Here is a 15,777-nt window from a genome sequence, read left to right on the forward strand (position 1 = left end):
TTTACTCCCTTATTGCCTGCAAACATCTCCTCCCCACGCAGCTCCTGCTGGGAAAGGCACTTCACCATCTCTCTGAGGATTTAATGAGGAACTTGTCAGCTGAGTGTGCTTACAGCACTTCCCAATATTTCTGTGGAAAATGCATCATCTTCTTAAGGAAAAAGCAAGAAGAGGTCTCAGAGAATTATGCAATTGTGCTGTTCAAAAAGGAATTTCTAGTCAGGAAACTGCCACTACATAAAGATGTGCTCTCACTAACTGGGTCAAAACTAGGTAAATATTACTAATTCCTCCTGTAAAGCATTAACTGAAAGAAATAAGAAAACCAGGCAAGATAATGACATCTAAGAGGAGAGCAAGAAAAAGCAGTGCTTGACTTGAAGCAGTCTTTCTAGCTTTTCTGTGTTTTTTAAAACAAGAAATCCAAGGAAACTCAGCTCTGTGGAGTGGCTGATAAGGTGACCCCGGATTTCACAAGCAAACACACGGAACTGAAGTCAAAGAAACAGTGAGCAAGCAAGAAATCTGTGATACCATCTCTGAAGTAAACGTGCAACAGGCACAAAAAATGATCTTGAGCTGGATTACACTCCTGCCTTCGGTTAAACATTAGTCAACCTTAACATTAGTCCTGAAATTATACTCTTGATCCAAGACAGAGCTGCACAAAAACAATGAGAGCCTCTTGGTTATCAAAATGGCCAATCTAAGCAAGGTTTCAGAGCCTTTTAGCTCAGCACTGACATCTGTTGCTATCAGGACCATCATGTGAGCCTGACAGAAGTTCCACCCTTCCCAGCTATCCAGGAACTGTGCCTCACACTCAGTGAGCTCACTGCCACATCAGCAGGGTGATGGAGAAGGTTTCCTAGAGCCCAAAACAAAGGTAGGTGTGTTAAAGAGTTACTACAAGTTTACTTTGAGGCAGGAAGAATATGAGAACAGGGGGAAAAAAATAAAAATCTGATTAACTCGATGTTAATAAGTATTTCACACTTGTTCAATGAACAATTTTTAAAAGTAGAAATTATTTCAATTTTTCTCACAGCTGTCACTACCTGGGACAACTTGTTCTCAGGCACAAAACCTGTGAATAAGGTTTCCTCGTAAGGCTCAACAAAAGAAGAAAAAATTCACACATTAATAAAACTACCTGTATGAATCAGAGATTCAGCTCTGACATCATAAAAAAAAGCAATTATTGATATTAAATTAATAATTCTTATTTTATGCAATCCATTTCTCCATGCTGCTAATTATGCAATCCAGCATGCAGCTAATAAAGGATCAAGCAAGTCTGGAACAGCTTCCTCTATCAAAAATAGTTCAGAACCAAGTTTGCCTATTAATTTTAGCAAATTAAAAAGCTGAATGGATGTCTGAGAATTTGGACTCAACCTAAAGGAATCCCAAAGCCATTAGGCAATTAAATGACCTAGTGAAATTACAGGAATATTTCTCTCAGATAACAGTAAAGCTGTAAAGATTCACATCCACACAAACAGGGGAAAACATGACTTTTACTTACATTTCAGTGGCTATGAATCCGGTGAGCTCAGACAGGAAGAGAAACAATATGAAGAGACAGCAGCAGACAGAGACTGGAACGGAGGCAAGGAGAGGAAAAGGTTAGTTTTGTATGTCTAACAAAGACAAAAACTGTTTTCACACAGCCATATCACTGCCCCTATGGATATGCCACCCATTCACAATTGAGAATTAACAATTTTCTATGACCAAGTCTATGACCAATTTTCTATGACCAAGTCTATGACCCAGAGGAGCCCACCAGAGCAGTGACTTGAATGCCATGCCAATAATCCAAACATCCTGAGGAACCATTAAAAGTTCTATTATTTTATGAATGCATAAATACCAAACTTGTGTCTTTCCCACTGAGCAAACACTAAAGATTCTGCACACAAGAAAAAAAAAAAATAAAAGCCCTCAAGTTCACATAAAATCCTGACCACTGCATCCCCACCCTTGGGACTTAGCAAAGGCATGTCTTAATTCTGCTCAAGGCAAGATTATCTAGAAAAGCCTCATCTTAATTTCTTTGCCTCTTGCAGTGAAAATATGAGCATCCCTTGGCTTAATAATTAATGACCCAGAACAGGGAAATCTTCCACTTTTGGGCCACTTTTTCTGTCATGATTTCCATCTCCCCTCAGCTCCTGCATTCTCCATTTTCAGCACACCAAGCTGGTCTGCCAGCACTCCCTCTTCTTGACACAGCTGCTTGACAACATCACGTCTTTGGAGCCTTGGCCCCCAATTTTATCACTATCAAAACCTCCAGAAGGCAAAAAGAACCAGCACCTCCTTGGTCTGAAAGCACACAGTCCCCTCACACAGTGTTTTGGGGATAAGGAGACACTTTGGCTCTCTGTCAGGTTCCAAAGCTCTGTGCAAGGCACCTCAGAGCTGGGACAGCAGAGACGTGGCAATACTGGAATTGTGCAGCCAGTGACTTCTCTCATTTCTCCCTTTGCTGACAAATTGACTCTGCAGAGAGGGAAAATCCCCACTGAAGGAATTGTGAGGTACCCAGACAACAATTCCTAGGAATTCCAACCTGGAATGGCATGGAGGGAACCCAAAGTAACTGGAATGTTACTGTTTGTTCTTCACCAGGAAATTATTCCAACCCCTGAGCAGGGACAGCGAGGCAGCAGTGACAGTCACCCACACAGGAGGGGCTGGAAGGAAGCACAGCTGTAAATCCTATGGTTCAGGGATGACTGGTGCAGGCAAGGATGTGCCAGCTCAAGGGGACAGGGCTGCAGTGTGTCTCTGTGTTAAATACAATACCCAAATTCATCATGAATCACTCGCAGAAGGGCAAAGCAGGAACTGACAGGCTCTTCCAGGGCTGTGACAGCCAGAGCACAATCCCAGCACAACCCCTCCATCCCAGCACAGCTCTCTTCATGTGAAATGACCACTTCACCAGAGCCACTAATTAGGGTTGAGAAATACATTAAAAAAAAAAAAAAAAAAAAAAAAAAGCCACGTTCCTCAACTTTACTCCACATGACCTGTACAGCCTGACTGCCCATTCCTTCAGGAAGCTCAAGTAACAACAGGCTGGGAACAATTTTATCACTCCCTTGGTAAAGAATGGGACAGGCAAGGGAAGGAAAGAGGTGCTGAGGGCAAGTACTGAGACAGAGCCTTGAGTGACCTAAAGCCTTGTGCCTCATTCTTCCAGCTCTGAGGAAAGAGAAATGCGTTGCTTCCCCTTCCTCATCAGAATAATTTCAACTGGGGATTCATTTATTGACCCACTCTAAAGTGCAAGGGATTAACAGAGATGCCAAAAAATCCACTAGTTAGAATGAGTAAAGAGAGGGAAAAAAAAAAAACCTCTGAAGAGCAGTAGGAAAACAGGAAGCAAGAAGGATATTAACTCCTGAAAAGAAAGCTCAGATGGACACACAGTTGCTCCCAAGTCTTGGCTGTCAGGACACAGAAGGTCACCAGGGCTGTGACCCAGCTGAGCCCCTGGCACAGGGCACCAGGAGAAAGGTCTGCTCAAAGCACAGCAGCAAATTCTTGTGAGAACATCCACACCTACATAAGAGCCCAAAAAAAGAAACCAAGGCAGCACACGAGTAGATCCAGTGTTTGTAGTGCTGATCATTGTCAGGGAGACACGAGATCTCTGATCTCTGGCACTTGCAGTGGACAGTGTTTGACATAGACAACCCTTTTTTCTTTAATTGCTTCCCATATTCCTTGCTGCTTGTTATAATCCCATAAAGGTTTTCCACAGCATCAGCCAGACCTCTCTGCTCTCAAGCACTTCTAGGAAAGCTACTACTAACTCTCTTAACTAAATTCTCTCCCAGAGCTTCTTCTCTCTTCCAATTTTTAAACTTCCTTCTCTGCCACTTATATAATCAAAATACCTTCTTTTCCAGTACTTGCTCCCTCAAGTCCATTTTCACTTCAGCTCTTGCAGTGAAGGTTTGTGACAATACTTACCAAACACAGCACAGTAAAATTCCACTAACCTATATCTAAAAAACCCTGCAAGAATGCCCTGAAGTGCCTGGCAGGGATTGACTTTCAAAGCTCCTCAATGCTTTTCCCAGTCCTCAAACCACGGAGTCAATTTTGAAGCTGTAAAAGAGATTACTGAGGGTGGACATGAGAGGGGGATATAAAATCATGAGCAGCCTGAAGGACATGAGTGGGGAACAACCACTCACTGTCTCTTCCAGTATGGGAACTACATGGAAAGGGGAGGTTAAAAACAAGGGGAGTTTTTCCTTTGCACAACTGAATTCTGAGGATTCTTGACTACAGATGCTGAGGTTGCTTAAGAAATAAAACCTGTTAGGTTACAAAAAGGAATCATACATGCCCTGAGGAAGAAATCCATTGAGGGATACTAAACACAAAGGAAGCAACTCCAGCTTAGGAAGCTCAGGAGCCAACTGAGCAAAGCCTGGTGAAGTGTTTAACCTGCCCCTCCTGCTCTTAGGCATCTGCTGCCCGACACTCTGGGAAAGAGGACACTGGACTGTTAAACTCTTCCTATACACACACATTTCCAGGGCAGGGGGAGTTTTTGGCATGAGACTCATGTGACAGCATTATCAGTTACTCTCTCCAGAGGCAGCATTTCCTCAGCTGCAGAACAGGAGCTCCTCTCTCAGCCTGGAGCTGCAGGCACAGACGACGTTCCCAGCACAGGAATTTATGCACGGGGTGCTTCAGCTGCTTGTTTCACAGTGAAGGCTTTTACCTGCTTCCATGCAAATGGGCAGTCCTACCACCCACATTTGACAAGTGTATTATATTTGGAAAAGTAGATTAAAGGCTGGGATCAGACAGAATCAAACAATTCATGCATAAAGCTTCCTTAACTGCAAGAGCACGGTGACATTCCCACAGAGCTCCAACAACATCTGAGACAGGTTTTTTAAAGCTCTAATATGATAACATGATCAATGTATCAAAGGTTGCTGGTGTAGACACACTGCTAATATGCAATCCCAAAAGGATGGGAAACTCTGCCAAGGTTTTTATTCCTGCACTAACCTTTTTGTACTTATCCCTTCCACTACAAACCCCGTCTGCGTGCATTCCTGGCTCTGCCTCCCCACCCCACGAGAAATGAGAGAAAGGCAAAGTGTTTAACACATCACACAGACTGAGAACATGGAGCCATGCCTATATTAAGGCATAAAATTAATAGTATTTATTATTCACTGGAGCAAACTGCTAAGAAGCACAAGGAACGGGTCCTGTTACAGGCGCCATGTGAATCATAACTTCGATATTTCCTGATGTGTATTTAAAACTCCAGCCCCCAAACAGCACAGAGTATTTCTGGACAACGTTTCCATGTGTGCATACAACATGTGCATGCAAGCTATGCATCCACACTGATGGATGGAGAGCAGGATGGTGATAGCAGCTGCCTGGGCTGCAGGCTCCTCTCCAGAGCCCCACTGCTCCTGTCCAGCCAGATGCCAACTGTCAGCCAGCCAGGAGTGCTGCTGCTGCTGCCTCTGTACCCAAACATGGCCAGGCTGTCACCACGTCTGTCACAGTGGCACCACAGACATGCTGCACACAGTGGAAGGACCTGCAAAAACTGGTGGAAGAGGGACAACAGCACGACAGCGATGCTGCCTGAAAAAGGGACTTCTACTGAGGAAAAGGAATGAGTAACTTCTACACACTTCCCAGAGAACTCCACAGCAGTGGCTTTGTTGTTCTGGACAAACATCACTCTTAGTAAATTCTTGGTTCCTTCATTCCTAAAAAAATTGTTTGTAGCTGAGTGGCTGCCACACGGATCTGAAGTATCTTGTATGCAGCGTTCACTGCCTACAAATTTGGGAATTAAAAAGCCATACCTAATAAAGCCTCAATAACTCCAGCTGGCTTCTGAGCTTGCTCATGTTCGAGATCACCTGCTCTTCTCCCTCAAAATCCCCCAACACTCACTCTCCCTTAGCTGCTTCTTCCCTAAAAACCTTGGCCTCTTCAGCCCTGGTGTCAGGAGCAAAGCTGCTCTTTTCCATCTCCTTTCTTCTGTAATCTGATCTGTGCCTTCCCTAATAAACTTCAACCTTTTTTTTTTTGAAAACAGACCTTTATACAATCCCTGAAACCCTGCAGTAAGTCCATTCCTATTCCAGAAAGCCTTCAGCACCAGAAGTGATACTGAACTAAGGTTTCAGCAGAAATCATATGGAAAAGGCCTAAATTAATAGTTGAATATCATTAACTTCAAGGACTTAAAGAAAGCCAAAATAAAGTTGCAGTCACAGTAATTCCACATGACTACTAAAGCCTAAAAGCTTTTTTGAGAGGCAGAACCTTCCCCTGCACTCAAGCCCCCAGTGTTAACGAAGGCTGACTTCCCTAAAGCAATTTTTCACCAGGTCATGCAACCTTCCCAGGCTTCCAACTGGCCTGGCAATGGGCTGGTCTCATCCACGGCCTCCTACAACACCTAAGATTAGTGGCTTTCAAATTACAAGCCACAGGCTTGGTCAGACAGAAAAAAGCCCATTAAAAAGCTGCTCACAAGATCCTCACAGGCAAAGCCACCAGCTTGTTTGCTGCCTGTGTGGTTCAGAAGCTTCTATCAGGCTGCCTAAAAACACTCTGAGAAAAAGAAGGAGAACCAGTCAGAGAAGAAAATCAAAGCCTGAGAAGCTGTAAATAACAATAGAGAGAAATAAGTCAGCTAATAATTGTAAGGAAGAGTCACAACCTTGAAGCCTTCCCACAACAGACTTATCACTTGAGCTGTTTACTGCAGATCTGAAAGCCTAAACTCAGTGGCCTTTGATGGTTTTTTTTTGCTTCTAAAATACTCTTTTGCAGGTGATTCATAACAAGAGAAATTCTCAAAGGGAGCCCAGTGGCAGTGTGGGAACTCTTAGTTTCCAAAACAGAAGAGAAAGCAGGATCACTCACAAGTTCAAAGTGTTCTTTCAAAACACTAAATCTCACCCTCCCCTGAATTCCCAAACAGTTTGAGTCAAGCTCTTTGTTCACAACTTCAACAAACCCAAATGGGAGTTGGGATACAAGTAATTCAGTGGCCAGGAGAACTCAGGGGACAAGGACTCTGAGTAAATATTTAGGGAAATGTGTTATCTTCACAGAAGCACAGGACAGTTGAAGCTGGCAGGGACCTCTCTGGAGCCCATCCTGTCCAACTCCCCTGCTCTGAGCAGGTTGCTTGGAGCATCCCCAAGGACAGAGACTCCACACCACCCTGGACAACCTGTTCTTCGACCATGCTCACAGCCAGGAGTTTCTCCAGCTCACAGAGGGCTTTCCTTTGTGTCCTGATTCACTGGCACTGACTCAGTCCTGCGTGCTGTCACCAAGGGATGTGACATCACTCACGTCAGCAATGACACACAAGACTACTGACCCATCTACCAGCATGGCTGAGTGGGGCACAGCTCCCTGATCAAAGGAAGTCCCTGCTCCAAGGGACAGGAAAGCTGCATGAGCAGGGTAATGACAGGTCTGGCAGGATCAGCCTGATCAATGTTTACCAAGCCCTCTGCCCAGCCAGCTCGCTGCACATAATTGTGTGAAATGGCATTACTCAGCCTCCAGCCTCCCTCAGGAGCAGGAAGGAAGGAAAAGGGGCCCAAGGCAAGAGATCAGTATCAGCCAAAGTCTGTGTATTGATACATGGGAGTGAGAGTGGATCCCTATCAGTGCTTGGAGCTGGAGGCTCCTTAGGGCCCCTTCCAACCCAAACCATGCTACAATTCTGAATTCACACAAACTATTCCACTGTTTGATGGGCAGAACAAGCTGCCTCAGCAACAAAAGAACACCCTTTCCAACACTTAACATCCCTTTAAAAGAATTCCCTGCAGACAGGGAGGCCGAACAATCTTTAATTTTAGACCAGGGCTATGCAAGGACATCAAAAAGAAGTTACTTACTAATGGCCCCTGTGTAGGTTGGCTGTGTAAGGTCTTTTGGCACCTTCCTGTAGATGTCAAACCTGAAAGAGGAAAAGCACCAGCCATAAAACAGGTGGAACATTTCAATACATTTCATGCCCCCACAGGGATGAACGATGCTGAAGTTTTTTCCATCCAGCTTTCCAACGACATTTTTTTCAGTAAGCAGGAGGATATGGGAAGGAAAAAACAAAACAAAAAACCCTTTTCTTTTGTACAATTATGTAACTGTGCTCTGTCTTGGCTCCCATTTCCAAAGCACTTCCCTCCCCCTCCCTGCTGTGGATCTGTGCAATCTGAACTGTGAGAGCAGCCAGGCAAGAAGTCATGCTGGACAAGTTTATAGACCACTGCAAAAAGAAAAGGATACTCTTCAGACTCCTGAATAAAAACCCCAGTAAAACACAACCTGTATTGCCCCTTGTCATTTGTATCCTGCCAAGCCAAAAATAGACAACCCCTAAGTCAGAAATCCAGGTGTTGAGATAAAAAAATCCCTAGGACATTGGATACCACAACAGAAATTAACCCAACAGGTTTGTTCCTCCCCCAGCTAAGCCCAGTTTAATATTAGCCAGTTGTTTTGATTCAGTCATAGTTTTTAATATCCACAGGACTCAGCTTTGCTATTTTAAACTGCCCATGGTTAAACTCTCCCTGCCCTCATGTGTTAGCTGTATTATTTCCTACCACCTTGTGTTCCTGCACGCCCAACCGCAATGCAGCTCTGACATCAGCTTTTCCATCACTCAATAAAAATTAATTAATGCATTAAAAACACCCACCCACCCACCCTAAAGAAGGAAGTGATCGGTTCTCCCTAAAAATAGACTTTTTTGGATATGCCACAAGTGGGTGAGAGCTGATGCTTTTTCCAGCCCTGGACAGGGCTTCCAAATTCCCAGTCTACACTGCACCAAGATGAAACACCCCTGTGTTTATTCAGTAGCTCCTACTACATCAAATATTTTACTGGGAGTTTAAAAACTAGATAACTGTTCTTTTCTTTAGTCTTCAACTGCTGACATAACTCTGAGGAACTGTATGAACAAAACATTTGCCTTGCAGGAGATCAGAAGATGCTGTGCTTCACTCAGGAGTTGAAGCTGGAGGAAGGAAGGGAAGAGAGGGAATGGAGAGCAGGTAGGAAGATATTTCAGCTGCCCAGCTGGAGTCCTGAATAAGCTGTGCCATCACTTAACACCCCAACAACCCTCTGAGAGACCCCTGACAGCACTGCTGCACAGGAGCTGTGTTTTCATCACCCTTCTCCCTGCTGTCTCCTAAACAGACCAGCAATATTCCCCAAGCAAACAATCCATGTATGGTTTTCCAGCTGCCCCGAGAACATCTGGAAAGTGCTGTTTGCATTCTTTCCACATCCACCGAAGCATCAGGATGGTGAAAGAACCCAAAGTAGCTGATGACATCATGGTCTCACAGGCAGAGGAAGCTGTTGCTCTCCCAGCCCATTAAATGCTGAAAGCTGGCGTCGTCTGGCCAAAGTCACAATAATAGATCAACAAGGCTAAAAAAGCTGAGAGAGACACAGAGGGAGACAGAGCACGTGAACACCAGGAGCTGCTGAGTGTGAGCCAACACTCAGAAATAGGAAACAGCTCCAGGCTGGATTCAGTAAAAACAGCAGCGTGTGGATACTATAAAAGGAAGTTTGTTCCCACCATCAGAAATATTTACTAGTATTGAAATGATGGCCCATCACAGCTTAAAAGAAAAAAAAAAAAATCCAGCTTTTTAAACAACTCACTGGAAAGCTGATGTCATATGAGGCAGAGTTTTCTCCTCTGAGATTGTCATTTCATCACATAAGTAACACCCAACACCACAAATTAACTTTTCCATGGCCTAAGTAAGCTTGGATTAGGCAGAGATACTACAAAAAGTGCTCAATTAAGGTTTTAGGGATGAAAGCAGAAGCTTGAAGGGTGACATCCAGAACCTGACCTAAGCAGAAGGGAAGGGAAGGAGGGAAGGTATATTAAAGCTTGCACAAGGATGCTGGAATGATCAAAACATCAATCAAAAAAGACAAGTTTGGGATAAGAGGCAAACGCTGCTAGTTAGATTTTGCTCACTGATGTGTGATACCAGCAAATCCAAAGATCACCAGCCCAAAAGAAAAAGGACTGGATTTGTGCAAGTCCCCTGACAGAACAATCAATTGCTTGGAAAAGACACATTCTGAGCTAGGAGGGCTCCTAGTCTGGCACAGGAACAACAGTCCTCAGGGTTCCAGGCAACTTCTCACCTGACACTGGTCACAATTTATACAATTTCCTCAGTCTGATCCCTGTCAGTGAAAACAGCAGTGGGGTTTATGCACTCAGAGAAGGGCAAGGGGGAAACCCAAATGGCACCAAAGTTTGAGAAGAATGATGGGAGATGGCATGGCCAGGACAAAGAGCCACCTTCTTCACTCTATTTAAACTCCAAGTTAGAAGAAAAGATGAAATGTAAAGGATTCAATGACAGCTTGAAAAGTATGTTTGGGGAGTCACCAGAGATCAAATGCTAGCAATGAGGACAGAAGCCCAAAGAAGGCTTCATTAATTACATATAATTATAGAAATAAGTCAATCAAGCAAACGTCTCAAACAATTCTGTGAAGTTGACAAGAGTTATTGTAACAGGAGACCCAAAGCCCCAAGAAATGAGAGATTTGTGGTAGCTCCTATCAGACCTAGAGTTATTCTAACAGGAGACCCAAAGCCCCAAGAAATGAGAGATTTGTAGCAGGTCTTATCAGACCTAAGGGTTAAAAATCTGCCTCCACTAGAAAAACCTTTCTCCTTTTGCCACTGGCTCTTTGCCTACCTCCCAGAACTGAAAGCAATCCCAGGAGAGCACTTACACTGTGCTGGGAAGAGAAGAGAATGAGGATTAGACACCAGAGATGATTTGTAATGCAGGAGGGAGGAGGCAGTGGAGCTGTGTGCATGGCAGAGGGGAACAGGTTTTACCTGCCCTCAGGTCAGAGTTCTGCAAGCACCTGCAGTAAAAATTCCAACAAGCCTCCAGGTTCCTGAGGCATTGGTCACTTGGAGGAGTATTTGTAGCCTGGGAACAGAGAGGAACCTTGTGCTCTGTTGCAAGAGCTGCTGTAGCCAAAGCAGTGGAAGGTGTTAGCAATGCTGCAGGGAGACTGGATGTGCAGAGGGGCTGCACCTGGCAGCTCACAGGGCACACACACCCTGTGCCACCCTGAGCAGCCACTGCCAGGGTCTGGGAGTCATCTTTTGTGACCAGGAGGAACCAGTGTGTAGATTTCCAACTGCTCAGTGAACTCCCTTAACCTGCAGCTCATCCTGCTTTAGGGAGGGAGGCATCACTTCACACTCCCACAGCAGGCACATGTGCACTTTCCACTGCACGTTGTTTATATTTAGCTGTTGGCAAGTTTCTTCCTGCCCTCAGAAAGGCGAGACTTGTAAGGCGAAGTTGTATCTTTGAGCTGATCAATTAACATCGTTTCAGAGTGGAAATAACAAACTTGCTGCTAGGAAAGTTCTTCCTCCAGGTCATACGTGTTCTCATAAAGGGAAGGCTGGGCCTTGCAATTCCAGAATATGAGGCTAAAGATAGAATTAGGCTGTCATCAGTACAACAAAGGAATTTCCTGACACATCTATAGTGTCTTTTCTTTCAATGGAGAGCAGGGTTGCAAACAAAGAAATAAAAAAAGCCCGTTTGGAAATGTCAGAGGTTTGCAGGAACCAACATCCATAAATAACATGAGGGAATGCTACAATACTTTTTTATCAATCCAAGAGTTGAAAGGACACGGCAAAAAAAAACTTTCTCACCTTCCTGGTGGGAATGTCAACAAACTGGTAAAACAGCATCACAGAGATGAGCAGGGTCATTCCTAACCAGGCTCAAACTGAGAATTCACAAATCTCTGTGTGATTAAGGCAGGTCTGGGGCAGAACTCCAGCTCCCTGATGGACAGGAGTGCCACAGTCCTCTTGGAAAGAGTGAGGTGAGATCTAGGTGGTGACCTCAAGGAGCCAAACAAAAGGGTGGCACATTTCAAATGCCAGCAAGTGTCAGAAGGATTTCAAAATCTGTACCTACACTAATATGGGCTGCTGCTACTCAGATTTTTATTTCAGACAGAAGTATATCATAGAATCACACAATGGTTTGGGCTGGAAAGGAGCTTAAAGAGCATCTCATTCCAAACCCTGCTATGGGCAGGGACACTTCCCACTATCCCAGGCAGCAACCTGGCCTTGGGCACTTCCAGGGATTCCAGGGCAGCCAAAAAGATTTCCACAAGCAGGAGAAAGAGCTGTGCTGGCCCTTAAAGGAGCTTATCATAGAATCATGGAATGGTTTGGGTTGGAAAGGAGCTTAAAGCTCATCCAGTGCCACCACTTGCTACGGGCAGGGACACCTTCCACTGTCCCAGGCTGCTCCAAGCCCTGTCCAACCTGGCCTTGGGCACTGCCAGGGATCCAGGGGCAGCCACAGCTGCTCTGGGCACCCTGTGCCAGGGTCTGCCCACCCTCACAGGAAAGAATTTTTTTCCTAATATCCAATCTAACCCTACTATCTGTCAGTTTGAAGTCATTCCCCTTGTCCTGTCACTTGTAAATTCTCTCTCTCCATCTGTCCTGTGGGTTCCCTCCAGGCACTGTGAAGCCACAGTTGTGTCACCCCAAAGCTTCTCCTCTGCAGGTGAACACTCCCAGCTCTCCCAGCAGAGCTGCTCCATCCCTCTGATCCCCTGGTGCCTCCTCTGGGCTCTCTCCAGCAGCTCCAGCTCCTTGCTGTGCTGGGCCAGCTCTGCAGGTGGGACTCACCTGAGCTGTCACTGCCAGGGCTGGGTGAGTGCAGGGAGGGCAGGGGACCCAAACACTGCAGGTTTTTTTTCTAGAGTTGATTCTTCAGCTGCCTCTCCTGAGCAGAGGATGAGCTCACTCCCTCAGCAGGAGCTGCCTGCCAGGGCTTTATGTACACTTGAACAGTTTCAAGTTTGGACCCGAAATATTTCAGGAAATGAAGTAATAAATACATTATTTCACTGAAGATTTCCACACCTCCAAACAGAAGAATCCTCTCTGACATCTCTGGAATCTGAAAAGAGCTTTTTTAACAACTCTGTAAGATGCTGTTATGTTTTTCATGAGCAAGAAGCAAAGAATGTGAGGCAATAAAAAAAGACCAAAGAACTTTTAAGTAGAACTAACTAGACAATGGTTAAATTCAAATGCCCTTTAGCTAAGAGAAACTGATACCCAAAGCAGTTCATATCAGAGAAGGAAAAACACTAATTCCTCCTCCAGTTCCCAGCATTTGCCCATCCCTCCCTGGCACAAAGACAGGAGGGATGCACTGGCCATGGCACCCAGGGCTGAATTTCTCCCAAAATCACTGATGCCTGCGTGGAGTCCCTGCAAAGACCCAGCAGAAGCTCTGGAGTGAGCAGCAGTGGAATGTTCTCCTGTACCATTCTGCAAGGTCTGGTTTTCCTGATTTACCTGAGGGGCCAAGGAAAGGCTGTTTTGGAGCTCTTGCACTGTATTTTGGATTCCAGTTAATCAAGCAGAACTGTAACACATTCTCATCTGGCACTTGGTCACAGAACAGAATTTGGGCACTGTAAATCCGCAGCAAAAAGATTCATTTTTGTCCCTTTCCAGAAATTAATGCTCACAGACAGGGGAAAAATGGTTTTGTTCTTCAGGCAGATTATGTTTTTCCCCAGGAGAACCAAATACTTAAACATCAGTCTTCTTTTTGAAGCATACTGGCTCTATTGTAGGTACTTCAGCACGTCCTGAAAGTTAGAGGCTGTGAGCATTCCCTACAACAAATTACATTTTTGATGTCAAAGATGATTTAAAAAAAAAAATAAAAACTCAACCAGTATCATGGCTGACATTCCACTTTTAGCAGGTCAGTGGTGGTGTAAATACACCATTGTCATCTTGGCTCAGCAGAAAGGGTCCATGGCTGTGATTCACCCAGAAGAATGTGGGTGTTGAAACAACACTTGGTTCTCCACCTCCCATGTTCACCAGCTTGGAGAAGTGACATCTATTTTGCAGCAGATACCACATTTGGAGCTGAGGTCACTAATTCCTGGTGACATTACTCACTCTCAGTAACGAGTCCAGTGTGGAGTGAACAACTACCTTAATTTTATTACACATCAGTAGCTTTGAGATCTCTTTGAACAAATGAGACAGCCTGGTGCTGCTGAATTTGTTTCACTAACAAAAAATTTGAAGTGACTTGCAGGGACAACACATTTTCCAGCAGAAACAGAATTCACTATGGAGTTAATCAAGCACCTGGCAATTCTACAGCAGAAGTGACTGAACTACTGGGAGAATTATCAAATACAGAGAGAAAAAGTCAACGCTGAGGATGTGGAGTCTCCCTCGCTGGGGATATTCCAGAACTGTCTGGATGTAAAAGGTTGGACCAGTGACCCATTGTGGTCCTTTGCCCATCCTGGGACTCTGTGATTCTGAAACAAGGGGTTTAGGGTCAGTAGGAATGCCATCCCTGATTGTTTCCTTCTTGGTAAGAAACATGACTTCCCTGAGAAACAGATGGACTGCAGGTTGAGAAAGAGAAAGGCAAGACAACTACAACACATAGACATGGGGTGGAAATAAAGAATAATTCACCTTTCCAGGCTGAGATGGCTTCCTGATCAACAAAAACCCTCAACCAAGGGCTCCAGTTGAAAAAAGAGCACAAAGAAGCAAAGAAACAACAACCCCTCTCTTAAGCCCTTCAGTGGGAGGCTGATTTGGGCAGCACCACTCGGATTTCTGTGGAGATCCCTCATCTCACACAGAATTTATGTATCTGCAGTACAATTAATTCACTCCCGAGGCAGGAACAAGTCTGTCTTTGCACAGCCCCTTTGAAAACATGACTGTCACACCAAAACCACTCTCCTTTTTTTGCTCTAAACCTTGCACAGCAGCTAACACTGCATTTTTTAGGCAATTTTCTCTGCTCTCTAAAGTGAAAGAAGACTAAGTTGGCCTTGGAGAAGCTTTTTCATGCCAGAACTGTTTCCTTGCCACTGCACAGGGAATACAAGCGAGTTAAAGCAGTTACCAAACCTTGTTTACCCTTCTGCTTGTTTGCTGGTGATGCCCCTCCCCATGGGTCAGCAAGGAGCTGCAAACTGGAGATAAACTCCAGTGAAAAGTTGCTGCAGCTTTCCCCCATTTGTCCAGTCCTCCTTGCAAAGGGGATCAGAGCATGGCTGCAAACCTCCAATCTCAAGAAGCCAAGAAGGCATGAGGTCACTGTTTCTCCACACACACCAATTCCTGACTAAACAAAGAGCTTGCCTATTCTTTACAAAGTCCACTCATGACACACTCACCAGTAAACCCAGTTACAACGTGGAAGAGAGAATTTCTGCTGTTACACACTGTACTTGTCATGTTCAAGAAATGACACACAGGCAGCCCATGCAGACACGAAGTTTTAAAAAACTCAGTCTTGAAAAAAAAAAAAAAAAAAGGTGTTTTTTGCCAAAAGAAGATAAAGTACTCTATTTGTTACACTGGTTTTCTTCTTCAGGTGGACAGAAAAACTGCTGCACTGTGCACTTCTGGGAACATTTATTCAAAACAACAATCCCAGATGGCTTTTGATGACAAAAATGGAAGACACAGAGAGAGCAAGGCAGGTGCCAAACACAGCCCTGGACAGTCAAGCCTATGCCAGCACCCATTTGGTTTTTGATAAGAGTCACTTTGAAGCAGGTCTGTCTGATAACAGGCTTGAAAACATCCACTGCCTTTTCTTTGAGAGC

The 15,777-nt window shown here is 44.7% G+C and overlaps 1 protein-coding gene across 3 annotated transcripts in view; it reads right to left on the bottom strand.

Annotated features, from left to right (window-relative positions):
- The window catches only part of ERGIC1 (endoplasmic reticulum-golgi intermediate compartment 1), a 58,998-nt gene that overhangs the window by 28,925 nt on the left and 14,296 nt on the right, over positions 1 to 15,777 (bottom strand). For all 3 annotated transcript variants that reach the window (XR_008433569.1, XM_053956298.1, XM_053956299.1), the window contains exons 2-3: positions 7,944 to 8,005; positions 1,529 to 1,601 (exon numbers count right to left, since the gene is read on the bottom strand). Coding sequence is in view for 2 of the 3 variants with exons in the window: in XM_053956298.1 (XP_053812273.1) it covers positions 1,529 to 1,601; positions 7,944 to 8,005 (135 nt within the window). In the remaining variant the exon portion in view is untranslated. The remainder of the gene's footprint in view (positions 1 to 1,528; positions 1,602 to 7,943; positions 8,006 to 15,777) is intronic.

Source organism: Vidua chalybeata, chromosome 15 (assembly GCF_026979565.1).
Source record: "Vidua chalybeata isolate OUT-0048 chromosome 15, bVidCha1 merged haplotype, whole genome shotgun sequence".
In the NCBI taxonomy this organism is placed as follows: Eukaryota; Metazoa; Chordata; class Aves; order Passeriformes; family Viduidae; genus Vidua; species Vidua chalybeata.